The sequence below is a fragment of the Notechis scutatus genome, chromosome Z, assembly GCF_049901735.1.
Source record: "Notechis scutatus isolate UNSWTSFEM ecotype Mainland chromosome Z, rNotScu1.2, whole genome shotgun sequence".
Classification (NCBI taxonomy): Eukaryota; Metazoa; Chordata; class Lepidosauria; order Squamata; family Elapidae; genus Notechis; species Notechis scutatus.
In genome coordinates this window covers 124,425,141-124,441,194 of record NC_142025.1, presented here as the reverse complement: position 1 = coordinate 124,441,194, position 16,054 = coordinate 124,425,141, and the positions used below count along the sequence as shown (strand labels likewise).

At 40.9% G+C, this 16,054-nt stretch overlaps 1 protein-coding gene across 10 annotated transcripts in view; it reads left to right on the top strand.

Moving 5' to 3' along the window:
- Nucleotides 1-16,054, top strand: part of SLC12A6 (solute carrier family 12 member 6) — a 47,490-nt gene that overhangs the window by 22,518 nt on the left and 8,918 nt on the right. For 8 of the 10 annotated variants that reach the window (XM_026688356.2, XM_026688353.2, XM_026688355.2 and 5 more), the window contains 16 exons: nucleotides 2,010-2,104; nucleotides 3,154-3,285; nucleotides 4,349-4,495; nucleotides 5,051-5,105; nucleotides 6,720-6,850; nucleotides 7,071-7,312; nucleotides 7,753-7,967; nucleotides 8,801-8,959; nucleotides 9,682-9,780; nucleotides 10,564-10,621; nucleotides 13,221-13,395; nucleotides 13,485-13,603; nucleotides 13,678-13,776; nucleotides 14,047-14,166; nucleotides 14,390-14,494; nucleotides 15,676-15,844. In XM_026688356.2, the coding sequence (XP_026544141.1) occupies nucleotides 2,010-2,104; nucleotides 3,154-3,285; nucleotides 4,349-4,495; nucleotides 5,051-5,105; nucleotides 6,720-6,850; nucleotides 7,071-7,312; nucleotides 7,753-7,967; nucleotides 8,801-8,959; nucleotides 9,682-9,780; nucleotides 10,564-10,621; nucleotides 13,221-13,395; nucleotides 13,485-13,603; nucleotides 13,678-13,776; nucleotides 14,047-14,166; nucleotides 14,390-14,494; nucleotides 15,676-15,844 (2,120 nt within the window). The remainder of the gene's footprint in view (nucleotides 1-2,009; nucleotides 2,105-3,153; nucleotides 3,286-4,348; nucleotides 4,496-5,050; nucleotides 5,106-6,719; nucleotides 6,851-7,070; nucleotides 7,313-7,752; nucleotides 7,968-8,800; nucleotides 8,960-9,681; nucleotides 9,781-10,563; nucleotides 10,622-13,220; nucleotides 13,396-13,484; nucleotides 13,604-13,677; nucleotides 13,777-14,046; nucleotides 14,167-14,389; nucleotides 14,495-15,675; nucleotides 15,845-16,054) is intronic. The other 2 variants (XM_087948396.1, XM_087948395.1) reach the window with 1 other exon arrangement.

The window sequence follows — 16,054 nt, the reverse complement described above, 5'->3', positions numbered from 1 at the left end:
ACAAAATAAATACAAAATTATTCATGTACACATATATATTATATGACACAGAGAAACATCAGTTATGTGATCAAAATTCAGGGGCTTGGCAACTGACTCATTTATGACAGTTGCAGTGTCCTAGGCTCATGTGATCACCTTTTGCGTCCTTATAAGCAAAGTCAATGGAGAAACCTGATTTACTTAACTATATCACTAGCTTAGCAACTATAGTGACTCACTTTAACAACTGTGGCAAACTAGGTCATAAAATGGGGCAAAGTTAGCTTAACAAATGTCTCACTTAGTAATAGAAATGTTGGGCTTGGTTATGGTTGCAAGTTGAGGACTGCCTGTATCCCTTTTGTTCCAAAGCCTGAAAGAAAAAGGGTAGGATATCAAATTCAGCTCTGGCAGATTCTCAAAATTCCGTATCTGAAATCTATTGAAGAAGTCCCAGCAATAAATTTTGAATCAGTATATATTTCTATAATTTGTAATTTAATTCTGCTGTTCTGAGGCAAGAGACAAATAAGAGATTTTTCTCTCAAATAATGTTTGTGTAAAGTGTTACTGTCTACATGGAGTCCAGAAACCCATATAATGTTTGGGGAATGGGTAGAAAGTTTCTACCTTCTGTTGGATGAGCGAATCAGGAGAATGAAAAACAATTATTAGTATAGCATATAAGAAGAGGCTGGGACTTTTAGAATTTCATTTCTTTTGAAACATATTACACCAATAAGTAATTTTAGGGTGCCTTGCTTGAAATGCTTTATTTCTAAAGATAGTCTATTTCTCTTGCCTATATCATCATGGATGAAAATTTATAAAAATGTATGAAGTATGTAAAATTGTAAAAAGGGCAATAAATAGATTTTAAAGAAATTTTTTAATGATTTGGTTTTTAAGAACCTCTCCTTCCCTCAAGGTTGATCTTAAGTTTTCACTTGAGAGAATGTTCATAATTAAGACTTTTTACAGGAGAAGTTGGCACACTCTGTATTCTTGAAAATTATATATGAACTGCTTTCAAACGCCTACCACCTTAATAAATGAACCAGCTATAGCTATGAAGCCCTTTATCAGTTTCTTTGTGGATAAATTTAAAATTAAAGAATGATGTCACAGAACCGTGCATATAAGATTTTAGAACTTGGCTACCTGTCTTTTAGTCTGTTTCTTCAGAATCTCCAGAAAAAAAGAGCTGGGTGATGTTAGGCAGCCCTCCAAGATAATAATAATTTTTTTAAAAGCACGCACTGACAGTAAAATTGGCTAGATAGATTCTTGGCATTATATAATGGAGTATATGCGCACTCACAATCTGAGATGTGTTAGGTAAGCTCCTCTTGATGTCTCAAGTGTGATCCCTACTGCGAAAATCTCCCACAATCTTGTGGGGTGAAGGGTTTGTCATTGCCACCATCCCTGTTACCCCCCTCCCCCCCAAATCCTGTCTTCCTTTATTCCAAAGAAGATGAGCATTCCTGCTTTTTCAGAGCTAACAAAATGTGACAGGATGTGCTATAAGCTAAATTTCCATTTAGAATAAGGTTACTGATTTCAGAAAAGAATACAAATTATTTATAATGGGAATTATTTGTGGAACCTGTTTACCATCAAAAGGACAATGGGGAAAGAAAGAAGGAAATGCAGGTTCCTGTTAGCAGCAAAGGCCTTTTAACAGCTCATCTGAGAAAAGGGGAAAACCTTGCTCCTCATTGGGTGCACAGAGTTTGAATTTCCAAGATTTTGGTAGTCTGTTCCTTTGTCTAGACTGACAAATTGAGTTTATGGTCTCTCCCCCTTATTCTTTCTGAATGTTCCCTGCCTGTTCTTTGTGACATATCTCTACCCTAAGAATAATAGAAATTGATTCCTGGAAGTTTTTTTTTTAATGAGCTGAGCAGACAAGTGCTTAAAACAGCAAATATTTATTCCTATTGTTCCTGTACAATGTCCAGAACTGGAGAAACAGATTTGGGCTATTCTTTCTCTCAAGCCATACTTTCTCTTCTACATTGCAGATCCTGGACACAAGAAGGATTCCCAAACATTTCTTAACAATATCAACTATGAAGAAGGTGATGAATTCTTTGACAAGAATTTGGCACTCTTTGAGGTGAGATCATTGCTCGTTGCCCTTGTTTCACTTTCTTGACTGTTTCCTAGTATGATTTGTTGCTTATTGTACCCTATGACTATTATTAAGTATGTATACTGAGAGCATTTGCACCAAGACAAATTCCTTGTGTGTCCAATCACACTTGACCAATAAAGGATTCTATTCTGTTCTGTTCTATTCTTTTCCCACTTCCATCATATCCAGGTAGTTCTCGACTTATAACCACAATGGACCCCCAAATTTCTGTTGCTAAATATTTGTTAAATGAATTTTTCTCCATTTTACAATCTTTCTTGCTACAGCTGTTAAGTGAATCACTGCAGTTGTAGTTAATAACATGGTTCTTAAGTGAATCTGGCTTTCCCATTGAGTTTGCTTGTCAGAAATTCACAAAAGGTGATCACATGACCCTGGGACATTGCAACCATCATAAATATGAACCAGTTGCAAAGCATCCAAATTTTGATCAAGTGACCATGGTGATGCTGCAACAGTCATAAGTGTAAAAAAAGATAATCAATCACTGTTTTCAGTGCTATTGTAACTTTCAATGGTCACTGAATGAACTGTTGTAAGTCGAGGAATATCTATACTTTCAATATCAATCTATGTCTGTATTCTTTCTCCTTGTATCTTGTAATATAATTTATGGATAAGACCTTTCATCTTAATTCAAGTTTCTGGGCTGTTGCATAGAAAAAGTGCAATTACTCTAAATTCTGTATGTTGAAAAAAAATTACCTGTCTTTTTAAAGAGCTACTCATAGTAATTGTAAAAAAAAAAGTTTTGAAAGAGAGGCCAGTCTTGTTGTTTTGAGTTTTCTGAAAGTCTGAAGAAAATTTAATGAAGATGCAAAACAAGAAAGATTTGTGAATGCGTAAACCTGTAGAATAACTAGCTTGTTTTAGTCCACTCTTGTTTTTTTTAGCTTCCATCCTTCACTACTTTCAATACTTCATTTATTTATTTTTTCCTTCATCCATGTTAAACTGACTTTTCATTGCAATTTTTTTTCATGTCTACTGTCTTCTGTCCCACTTGTTAGGAAGAGATGGATACGCGACCCAAAGTGTCTTCCCTGCTCAACCGAATGGCCAACTATACCAACTTGATGCAGGGAGCCCGTGAACACGAGGAGGCAGAGAATGTCCCTCCAGGCAAGAAAAAAATCACCAAGGTAAGGAATGGCACCAAGAAAGTTTATGAGACGACATCTTGACATGAAGCAAAAAAAAATGTGTTTTTAGATCAAGAGTGATAGAATTTATATTTTCTTCCATGATTGTAGTAGAACTAGAGAAATCTACTGTCCTGAACATTTGATTTCCTCGAGATATGTTTGGGTCTTCTTACAAAAGCTTTCATTTTTTTGTGTCCTGAAAGAAATATTTCTAAATCCTGGACTTTAACATGTAATTCTTGAGACTTAAACAAGTAGGGTTAGATTAACAAGCTGACAGAGGTACATTTTTTTCTCGTTTTGTTTTATATGCCTCACACATATGAGCTTTATTGGCCTTTCTAGAGTTTCTGAGAGCTTAAGCTTCATAAGAAGGTTCACTTTGGTAGTTCTTAAACATTACCTCAAAACTGATTATGCCCAGTGGACTTACTGATCTTCCTCTGCATTCCTTTTGACCACCATTGAGTCAGCATCTAGGAAAACACTGTTACCTTCCTGATGCTCAGGAAGCATTAACCTGGATATTACAGTTAATGAATCTTGTGAAGCAAGCAGGATCAAAGAAACAAAGCCGAGGAATAGAGAAATTTCAAGTTTTCATTGCATAGGTAGTCCTCCACTTAAAGACCATAATTAAGCCCAAAATTTATGTTGCTAAGCAAGTGAATTTTGCTCCATTTTCCATTCTTAAGTGAATTTTGCTCCATTTTATGACTTTTCCTACCACAGTTGTTAAATGAATTACTGCAGTTATTAACATAGTTGTTAAGTGAACCTGGCTTCCATATTGACTTTGCTTGTCAGAAGATTGTGAAAGGTGATCATGCATGACCCTGGGACACTGCAATGGTCATAAAAACGAGTCAGTTGCCAAGATTTTGATCATGTGACTATAGGGATGCTATAATGCTTGTGTGAAAAATGGTCATAAGTCACTTTTTTTCAGTGCCATTGTAATTTCAAATGATCATTAAATGAACTGTTGTAAATTGAGGTCTGCCTGTATAGAGATGTTGGTCTTAACACTCTGCCTGTCTTTCTCCTCCTCTTCTACTAGATTCCACAGATGGGCACATTCATGGGAGTCTACTTACCTTGCCTGCAGAACATCTTTGGAGTGATTCTTTTCTTGCGTCTTACTTGGGTTGTGGGTACAGCTGGTGTGCTGCAAGCCTTTACCATTGTCCTTATTTGCTGTTGCTGTGTAAGTTAACCTCTCTTACAAGTTTGTATCACATTATGTTACCACAGTCTTTGATATACAGGAAAGCGCGGGGTGAAAGAAACTTCTGATCTTGAGGAAGGAGAAATTATGCTCACCAACATTAGGATCCTATGGCTGAGATGCCAGTGCAAAAATTATCCTCTTTGTAAATGTAGTCAATTTTTGTGTCAAGATCATTGGTGATCTTTATTTCCATATCTGTTCTTCCCCATCTTTGGTTAATCCATTTCTGGATTTTTGGAAACATCCACCTTCCCACCTGACTTAAAACCATTTTGCTCACTTCCACCTTGGTCATTTTTGTCTTCGTTACCCATAGTAACAAGGAAAATTAAAAGAAGAATGGACATAATTTTGATTTTTATCAAAATGTAAAAGTAAACGGGAGGGTGGGAAGCAAATTTAGGCTTGTCAAAATAATAGCCAAAAGTTATAAGCTCTATCAGTGATTCTTAACACATTAGAAACTAAGAATTTGCATCTGTCTATATTTGTTTCCTAAATATTTCTGCTGACTATTTCTCATCTCCTTAGACATTGCTGACAGCCATCTCCATGAGTGCTATTGCCACTAATGGAGTAGTGCCTGGTAAGTACTAACTGTTTAAAAAACACTTTCTCCCATGTGTACAGTACCAGCCTTCAAATCAGATCATATTCAGAAGATCATATTCCTCAGAAATCTCGTTAGTTGATATGGAGAATGTTGTTCCCGCCCTTTCACCAGTGGCCCACAAAATTCTTTCTCTAATCATGGTTATACCAATAGCACTTAGACTTAAACATTTACTTATTTATTGAATTTATATTGCCGCCTATACGCCCATGGTGACTCAAGGCATCTTACAGAATATAAAACCACATTAAAACAATAAAAACTAACAAAAAGAATCAAATAAATATAATATAACAAAATCACCCCCCACACCCCTGGTGACAGCTGATCACACGACCATCCCGTTCTGGGTTCCGCAGGCCCATTGGCAGAACCAGGTCTTCAGTGCCTTCTGGAAAAGTATTAGAATGTGGGCCGTTCTAATCTCTGGGGGAATGATGTTCCAGAGAGAGGGAGCCACCATGGACCTCTGGGTCCCACCAAGTATATCTCCCTCAGGGATGGGACCCGCAACATTCTCTGCCTCCCTGCTCTGATGGGTCAAGTATGGCTGGCAAGAGACGGACCCTCAAATAGCTTGGTCCCAAGCCATGAAGGGCTTTAAAGGTGACAACCAGCACCTTGAATTGTTCCTGGAAGCAAATTGACAGCCAATGCAACTCCCGCAGGAGGGGTGATACATGTGCACACCTGGATCTGCACAAAACCATGCAGGCTGCTGCATTTTGCACCAACTGGAGCTCCCTCTAGTGCTTTACAGCACTGTCTGAGTGGTTTACACAGTGACAGCATATTGCCTCCAACAATCTGGCTCATTTTACTGAGGATGGAAGGCTGAGTCAACCTTGAGCAGGTCAGAATTGAATTCAAGGATTGACTGTGGGAAGAGTTAGCCTGTTATACTGCACTCTAACCCATGCGCCACCAGGGCTCACCAGGGTTAGAAGTAGTCCTCGACTTACAATAGTTCATTTAGTGACCATTTGAAGTTACAGTGGCACTGAAAAAAGTGACTTATGATAGTTTTTCACACATGAGCATTGCAGCATGGTCACATGATCAAGATCCAGAAGCTTGCCAACTAACTCAAATTTATGAGTCAGTTGCAGTCATAAATTGCAGAGTCATATGATCACCTTTTGCGACCTTGTGACAAGCAGAGTCAGTGAGAAAGCCAGATTCACTTAACAACCGTGTTACTAATTTTGCAGTGATTCATTTAGCAATTGTGGCAAAAAAGGTCATAAATAGAGCAAAATTCACTTAACAACCGTCTCACTAATTTTGGGCTCCATTGTGATTGTAAGTCAAGGACTACCAATATGTGTTTAGCAATAAAAGACTTGACACTGCCAATTTAAAGTCTAGCCTTAAATGTTCTATCCAAGAAAATAAATGTGCAGACATGCATATTGTAAATTGTTTTGTGTCTTTGGAGTTGATTTTATCCTGCTGTTGGTTTTACTATACTTGAGAGTTTGTTTTTGAAAGTCACGGGGCAGGTCCTTCTGAAAAGTGAGTGGGTTGGAATGAATGAAAAAGCAAGGATAATAAGATTTCCCCTCTGCATCTTCTGTCTTTCTGCAGCTGGAGGATCGTACTTCATGATTTCACGAGCTCTGGGCCCTGAGTTTGGAGGAGCTGTAGGACTCTGCTTCTATCTCGGCACTACCTTTGCAGCTTCTATGTACATCTTGGGGGCTATTGAAATCTTCCTGGTAGGTATTCGGTACCTCACAGGAGAACCCATAAGATACAAGATGGTGTTGTAATTATGAGGTGTAAGTCCTATCAGTCGGCTACAGCTCTTCTGAGAAGCAGGAGACTGCAGATCGGAGCGTCTCTTGCTACCATCTTGCCAACTCCGCATCTTTTTTTTATTTTCACTCCTCTGACTAGGCCGAAGGTGACGTGTGACTCATTCTTGCCTCCTCTCAGATGTACATTGCCCCCAAGGCAGCCATCTTCCACAGCGATGATCCCCTGAAGGAGCCGGCAGCCATGCTGAACAACATGCGGGTTTATGGCTCGGCCTTCCTGCTGCTTATGGTGCTGGTGGTATTTGTGGGAGTGCGTTACGTGAACAAGTTTGCTTCTCTTTTCCTGGCCTGCGTCATCGTCTCCATTCTGGCTATTTACGCTGGTGTCATCAAGTCTTCCTTTGCACCTCCTGATTTTCCGTAGGTTACTAGCATACTCCGAGACGGCTCACCAAACTCTCATTGAAATCTGTGGCAAGAGGGTGGCTTCCCCACCATCCTGTCCCTAGAGGTGTTGGGAAATACAGAATGGCCGGTAAAAGAGCTGTGCTTTCCTTAGTGCTTTCTGAGTTTGGTTGTTTTCTTGCAGATGTTTCATTATCCAAACTAGCTAACGTCTAGTCTAGTCCACAAGAAAACAGCCCAGCTCAGAGAGCACCAAAGGCCCCTCATTTCAACCCTGAGCTATAAATATTCTCCTTCATTGAGAATTTCCTTCCCAACCCTAGAATTTCTAGTTTGTGTGTGCAAACAAAACAACAACTCGCCATTCCCACAGATAGTAGCATGTACCAACTTTCACATTTGTCCCCTTTTGAAGTCCAACCAATTTGCTTATCTTTATTTCTCTCTCCATTCAGTGTGTGCATGCTGGGGAATCGTTCCCTCTCCCAACAGCATATTCAGACATGTGCCAAGACCAAGGAGTATGGTAACCTCACTATACCCACATTCCTGTGGACACGCTTTTGCAACCATAGCAGGCTTCTCAACGCCTCTTGCGATGAGTACTTCCAACACAACAATGTCACTGCTATCCAAGGAATTCCAGGACTAGCCAGTGGTGTTTTTACTGGTGAGAAAGGGTTCCTTATGTTCTTTGTCTAGCCAAAGTGTTGTTGTTTTCTTCTGTGTTGCTCTTTGAGTCATTTCTTAGACTTAGAATAACTTTATTGTCACTTTGAATGTACACTAATCAGCCTACATTAAAATGAAATTTCATTGCATACAGCTCTCAAAGGTCACCACCTCCAATATACACTAAACATGACAAAATAAATAAATAAATAAATAAGTAAGTAAGTAAGTAAGTAAGTAAGTACAAAACAATGCATATACCATTTGGAATATGAAACAGAAACAACACAGCCAGGTTGGAATATATACATTACATGGCAAGAAAAACAAATCTTGCAAATTTACCAGACGGATGGCATAGGGAACAAAGCTGTTACAGAATCAGATACTTCTGCTAGAAATACTTTGAAACCTCCCTCCCAAAGGGGAGCAACAGAAGCAGACCATAATGTGGGTGTATGGGGGTCTCTAACAATGCATTGAGCTCTAAGCTTTCGCGCTTATAAGCAGTATCTGAATGACGGGAAGCGAGCTTTCTATAATCTTCTCAGCTGTCTTTACTATTCTCTGTAGGGACTGCTATCCGAGGCACTGCTAGCATCAAACCAAACAGTGATGCAGTTTGTTAAAACACTGCCTTTGTAAAAAGTGGCCAGGATAGAAGGAGAAAGATTATAATAGTGTCTGTGAAGTTTCTTTTTCTCAGCCTAATCGTTAAGCAAATTGTGGGATGGGGGGAACACTATTACACTGTCCAGAGCACTTCAAATAAATGATAGGGTGATGATAGTGGTGATGGTGATGATGATGATGATGGTGCCATAATTGCAGAGAACCTTTGGAGCAGCTACCTGACGAAAGGTGAAATACTTGAGAAGCCATCTTTGCATGCAGTTGATGTGGGAGGAGCTCTGAATCAGCAGTATGTCTTGGCTGATATCACCACTTCTTTTACTCTTCTTGTGGGCATATTTTTCCCTTCTGTCACTGGTAAGTGCCAGTGTGTTTTGTTGAGCTCTCTGTTCAGGGGGGTTTCAAAACCAAACCATATTAGAAGGGTAGATTTGTTAGTTATGAGGCCTTCACAGGTAATCCTTGACTTACAACAGTTCACTTAGGGAAGTTACAATGGCCTGAAAAAAGTGACATGACCATTTTTCACACTTAGACCATTGCAGCATCCCCATGGTCACGTGATTTACATTAAGATGTGTGATAACTGACTTATAGTTATGACAGTTGCAGTGTCCTGGGGGTCATGTGATCTCCTTTTGCAATTTCAGAAAAGCAAAGTCAATGGGAAAACTAGATTTGCTTAACAACCATTTTACTGATTTAACAACTGCAGTGATTCACTTAACAAATGTGGTAAGGAAAGTCTCACTGAGCAACATAAATTTTGATCATAAGTTGAGGAATACCTGTATTTGGACTCCTGAAGATTTCAACTGCAATTTCTCAACTTTAGTAAAAGGAGCTTTATCCTGGCCAGATTAAGACCAATAGAAAGGCAAGATTCATTGTTGCTTTTTCCCAAGTTGAACCAACTCTGCTTAGTTAACATTTAATTTTATCAAAGCAATGGTTGTTCTACTAAAAGCTTTTATATAAAATACCAGTCAGCACTGTTCTTTGTTATTACTTCATTCAGTCACATAAATGTACATTCCGGAAATGGATCGACTCTTGTTTAAATGGTGTTGTTTTCATAGGAATCATGGCTGGGTCAAATCGTTCAGGGGACCTAAAGGATGCCCAGAAATCTATTCCCATCGGTACCATCTTGGCTATTCTCACCACCTCTTTTGTGTGTATCCTTTGCAACAGCTGGAGGTGCTTCCAGACTACCAGCCTCCTTACATTCCATTCCTTCTAAAATCAGTTTAATAGGAAATCAAGATTGATAAGGACTGCTTTGCATAGTTTTATAATAATTTTGACACAAGCATAGGCACATTTATCTCTTTGTGAATCTGGAGCTTGTACAGAACTAGCAAACAATTTCAGTTGCTCTTTTAGGCCAGTATCTGGGTAGAGCAGAATTTCTTAACTTTGCAACATTAAAATATCTGGACTTCAACTCACAGAATTCCTGAGCCGGCATGTCCAAACATATTAAAATTGCTAAAGTTGAGAAATAATGGTGTAGAGGGAGCTATCAGAACTTTATTTTCCTATTAGCCGACCTTCCTTACTCTTGACCAAAGAAAATGCCTTGCTTAGATTCTGGAATTTGGACTCCTTTAATAATGCCAGTATGTTGCTTTAACAAATTCCAGATGTTTTGGGGCACACTGAACCCAGAATCCTCTCCAATGAGGATTACTGCTTTGTTGCCTTGAAATTATGTTTCCTCGCCCACAGATACAAAGCTACTCACAAGGAAACACATCAAAGCTGTTTACAATTTCAGCCCTGTAATTCATCTTGCACTGATTCCAGGACCGTGCCTTTGGCAGATACCTGGCTAGAATATGTTAGGATTAATAAGCAAGGGAAAATGATTTGATAGAGTTAGCTTATGAGAAGACTAGTTGTTCATTTTTACTGCCTTGTTCTTTGCACAAAAATTACCTTTGACTCTGCCACCTTAGATCTTAGCAATGTAGTGCTGTTTGGGGCATGCGTAGAAGGCGTTGTACTCAGGGACAAGTAAGTAATGCTCCCTTGGCTTTCTCTAATTTTATAATTTTCCAATACTAGAAAATGCTGGTATATTTTTTAGTGTGTAGATTTTAGATTGTGTTGGCTATAAAGTTCCTTTGTGGTCAACATCGGGAATGCTTGATACATGCTTCTTTTTTAAACCAGATATTTGTGATTAGAGGTAGTTTGATGTATTGGTTAAGGCAGTGGGCCTCAACCCCCAGGCTGTGCAAGAATGGACTGTGCGAGAATGGTTGTGCAAGCAGTTGGCTGATGTACATGTGCACGCATGAAGTTTGACTTGCGCAAGTGGTGGGCAGGTTCTCTCTCTCTCTCTCTCTCTCTCTCTCTCTCTCTCTCTCTCTCTCTCTCTCTCTCACACACACACACACACACACACACACACACACACTTCAACTTGGGCTAGCAGCGGGCCAATTTTCCTCTCCCTCCCCACCATAAAGGTTGGAGACTGTTGGATTAAGGCATCAGGTTATAAACTAGGAGACCAGGAGTTTTAGATCTGCCTTAGGCACAAAACAAGCTGAGTTATCTTGGGTTAGTCATCTGCTCTCAGGTCCAGGAAGCAGGGAAGGTCAAACCACTTATGAAAATTTTGCCAAGAAAACTCCAAGAATTACTCCAGGGAGTCACCAGTACACAAAGATATGTGTGTGTGCAACACAGACACATTATCATTTTCTTTTGCTCCTTTTCCTATGGCTTGGGTCTAGTTAGTATGCAATGATACATCTATTTTATCAGGAATAAAATCCCTTTTAAGTTGCTCTAAATAGCAACAATGAAAAAGGATCCTCATCCGTCTGGCCACCTTATAAATGTCCCCGATACATTAGGATGATTTCTGGGTGACAGAAGTTACTAGACTTGATGAGCTCTTCCTGAACCAGGAAAATTCTCACATATAGGAATGGACACTATGAGTTGTATTGTTTCTACTGGAATCAGAAAGACCTTTGCAATGAAATTGTATGGATCTAATAATATAGTACAGGTAGTCCAAAACTTACGACAGTTCATTTAGTGAACATTCAAAGTTACACCCCAAAGGTGTTTTTTTTTTCAAGAGGCAACTGGAAAGGTAACATTAACAGAGTTGGAAGGGACCTTGCAGGTCATCTAGTCCAGCGGCCGCCAACTGGTGGGCCATGAAAAAATTTTGGTGGGCCGCAGAGAAATTCAACCCCAGAGCCCCTCCCCCCCAGCAATTAATCCAGGCTGTGCAGAAACACAAAACTGAGCCACCCACATGGCCCACGGGAACCCTCCCTGCCCACTCACTCCTTACCCGGCAAACTTGCCTGCTAAGTTACTATTTTTCCTTTTTCCGTCCATCATCTGTTCTGCTGTGCCAGGAGATTTAGATTAGCTAGGAAGCAGGAAATAGTTGGATTTCTTGCTTTCTAGCTAGTCTTTGGATCTTTGGCTCTGCCTTTAAGCACAGCTGAACCTCTCTTAGGACTGAAGGTTCTATTATTCAGTGCAGACTCACGGCAAGCAAATTTTATGTGACAGATTGAGCTAGCCGATGGCAGATAGATAAATTGCTGAATGATTCTGTGAGCAACTCAATCTGCCTGCCTGCTTCGCCTGATTTTGGGTAAAAGTTGCTCTTTTTTATAAAAAATTCAATATTTATATAAATATTTATAGTATTTACATACAAGCCATGCCCAGCCAGTCACATGACCACCAAGCCACACCCACAAATTAGGCCACGCCCACAGATAGTGGTCCCTGGGATTTAAAATTATGAGTTTGGTGGTCCCTGAGGTCCAAAAGGTTGGCGACCCCTGATCTAGTCCAACCTACCGCCCAAGCGGGAGACCCTACACCATTTCTGACAAATGGCAGTCCAATCTCTTCTTGAAAGTCTCAAGTGATGACGCTCCCACAACTTCTGTTCCATTGGTTGATTGTTCTCACTTTATGGTTTTTCTTTGAAGACGTTTTGCTTCTCATCCGAGAAGCTTCTTCAGCTCTCTGAAGCTACTTCTCTTCTCTCTGAAGAACTGAAGAAGCTTCTTGGATGGGGAATGACACGTCTTCAAAGAAAAACCAGAAAGTCCAGTTGCCTCTTGAAAAAAAGCACCTTTGGGACAACCAGGACCCGAATGCCTGAGAATCTCCATAGACATTCAAAGTTATGATGGCACTGAAAAAAGTGACTTATGACCGTTTTTCACACAACTGCTACATCATCCACATGATCAAAATTCAGACGCTTGGCAACTGGTTCATATTTATGACGGTTGCAGTGTCCTGGGGTCAAGTGTGATCCTCTTCTGTTAACTTCTGATAAGCAAAGTCAATGGGGAAGCCAGATTCAACCAATGTACCAACTTGACAACTGCAATCGATGATTCACTTAACCGCTGTGGCAAGAAAGGTCGTGAAATGGGGCCAAAGTCACTTAACAAAAGTTTTCATTTAGCAGTATAAATTTTGGGCTCCATTGTGACCATAGGTCGAGGACTGCCTATAGAGCATATAATTTTTTTCTCTAGTTTTCTTCAGATACACCTCTAGCTGTGAAGCCTTAAAAGATTCAACTTAACATTTCATTCTTGTGTCCATCCAATAGATTTGGCGACACAGTCAAGGGGAACCTGGTGGTGGGCACCCTCTCCTGGCCATCCCCTTGGGTCATTGTCATTGGCTCGTTCTTCTCCACGTGTGGAGCTGGGCTGCAGAGTCTCACAGGTGCACCCCGGCTATTGCAGGCCATAGCTAAGGACAACATCATACCCTTCTTGAGGGTGAGTGGCCATATTTTGCTTTCAGATAGGGAATGTGTAAGGGTTAAACCATGCTCTCCCTACTTCTCTCACATATGCATTTATTTTAGGTCTTTGGCCATGGTAAAGCTAATGGGGAGCCCACCTGGGCTTTGCTTCTGACAGCCGGAATTGCAGAACTTGGGATCCTGATTGCATCCTTGGACATGGTGGCCCCTATTCTCTCCATGTAAGTCTCCTCTTTCTTGTGGGTTGGGGTCCCAAGGAAATGCACCTTGCTGACACCACCAGATGCTTCTCTAGGTTCTTCCTGATGTGTTACCTCTTTGTCAACCTAGCCTGTGCCTTACAAACTTTACTACGCACCCCCAATTGGAGACCACGCTTCCGGTACTACCATTGGTAAGAGCACTCTACTACCTAACTGTTGAAAAGGAAGGGAGGGGGCCGCAAATGGATGCAGAAGACGAAGAGGGTGGGGGGATTTAGACTCCTGAACTCCTACAGGCTGGTAGTGAAAAAGAAACTTGGTCTGCAGATTATACCTAAGAGGGCAACAGGGGGCCAGTAAGACCAATAAGTTGTTCATATTCCTTTTGGCTGAATTCTAGCTCCCACAGTCTTTAGGAAACCGTGTGTGTACCCTTCTCCTTCCAATTTCTCTCCTCATAGGATACTCTCCTTCATGGGCATGAGTATCTGTGTGGCGCTCATGTTCATCTCCTCCTGGTATTACGCAATTATTGCAATGGTGATAGCTGGCATGATCTACAAATATATTGAGTATCATGGGTGAGTGCTGTTTTGGATTTGGTTCTGTATGGCCTCTGGCCAGTGAGGATTTCTTGTAGTTAGATTTACTCCCTTCCTAACCCTGATCCTGCCCTAACTTAATGATAAGCACTTGGGTTCTGCAGGATTGCCTGAATACATGTTTTGCTCTGTCTGCAACGATTCTGGAAAGGACAGACTTACTGTGGCATGCTCATTTGGCTGAACTGTGCTTCCCTTGCAGGGCTGAGAAGGAATGGGGAGATGGCATCCGTGGCTTGTCCCTGAGTGCCGCCCGTTTTGCTTTGCTGCGACTTGAAGAGGGGCCACCCCACACCAAAAATTGGAGGTAGGGAAGCCACAGATTGCTTTCAGACTTTTGTTGCCTCAACATGAAGCAATGCTGCATAGAAAACACAAACTCAAATTCAGAATAGAGCTGGAAGGGACCTTGGAGGTCTTCCAGTGGAACCCCCTTGCTCAAGGAACAGACCCTATACCAGGCATGTCAAACTGGCAGCCCGCGGGATGGATACATCACGCGCAGACTATGCCCACCCTGGCTCCGCAAAGGCAAAAAACATCGCGATATGTCACGATCTGACTTGTCACTCGATCAAGTTTGAACTTGTGCCCTATACCATTTCAGGCAAGTGGCTATACACCAGGGGTGGGCAAACTTTTTGGCTCGGGGGCCTCATTGACTTTTAAAATTTGACAGACGGGCTGGGTCAGCACAAGATACGATACATATAAAAAAACTGCAAAATCTCCGCAAAATCAAGTTACTGCGCCTAATGCGCCACCTGGTGTCGAAATGCCTGTCATTACAAGTCAAAATCAAATGAATGCAATCATTCAATCATTCACATCAAACCTTAATTCTGTACTAATCTTCGGCGGGCCGGATTAAAAAGTCCAACGGGCCGGATGTGACCCGCGGGCCGTAGTTTGCCCCCCCCTGCTATACACAGTCTCTTCTTAAAAACCTCCAGTGATGAAGCACCCACAACCTCTGAAGGCAAGCCATTTTGCTGGTTTATTGTCCTCACTGTTAGGAAGTTTCTCCTTAATTCCAGGTTGCTTCTCTCCTTGATTAGTTTCCATCCATTGTTCCTTGTCTTGCCTTCTGATGCTTTGGACAATAGGTTGACTCCCTCTTCTCTGGGGCAGCCCCTGAAATACTGGAATAACTGCTATCATGTTACCCCAGTCCTTTTCTCTAGACCAAACAAACTCATATCCTGCAACTGTTCATGTTTTTAGCCTCTAGGCCTTTAATCATCTTAGTTGCCTCTGCATTTTTTCCAAAGTCTCAACATCTTTTTTATGATGTGGTGACCAAAACTGTAGCATTCCAAGTGTGGCCTTACTAAAGTTTTATAAAATGGAATACTTACACATGTGGATTTACTTGTATTATTTGTTGCAGTATAAATTCTTATGTCTTTGTGCTTTAGGGCAAAAGTCTAAATTCATCTGCTCCTTCAACTCTTAATATGCGTGTGTTGGGCTTCCATTTCTCCCTAGGCCACAATTGTTGGTGTTGCTAAAGTTGGATGAGGATCTGCATGTGAAGCATCCACATCTGCTCACCTTTGCTTCTCAGCTGAAAGCTGGCAAAGGACTCACTATTGTAGGTTCAGTCATGGTGGGCAACTTCCTGGAGAGTTACAGTGAAGCACTGGCTGCTGAGCAGGTGAGATTTCATGGAAGTGCATTTCAGCTGAATGGGTGCCACCGATTTAGATAGGAGGCTACAAGAAGAGCAGCTATATCAGTATAAAGCAAAACTTTCAGATAATTAGAGACAAGAAAAGTAGGAGAATACCTGGTACATCATCTTTCAGTTGGCTCAGTGATGTGTCTTCTCCAGCTAACATGTGTTTTCCAAAAGTTCAGAAATTAA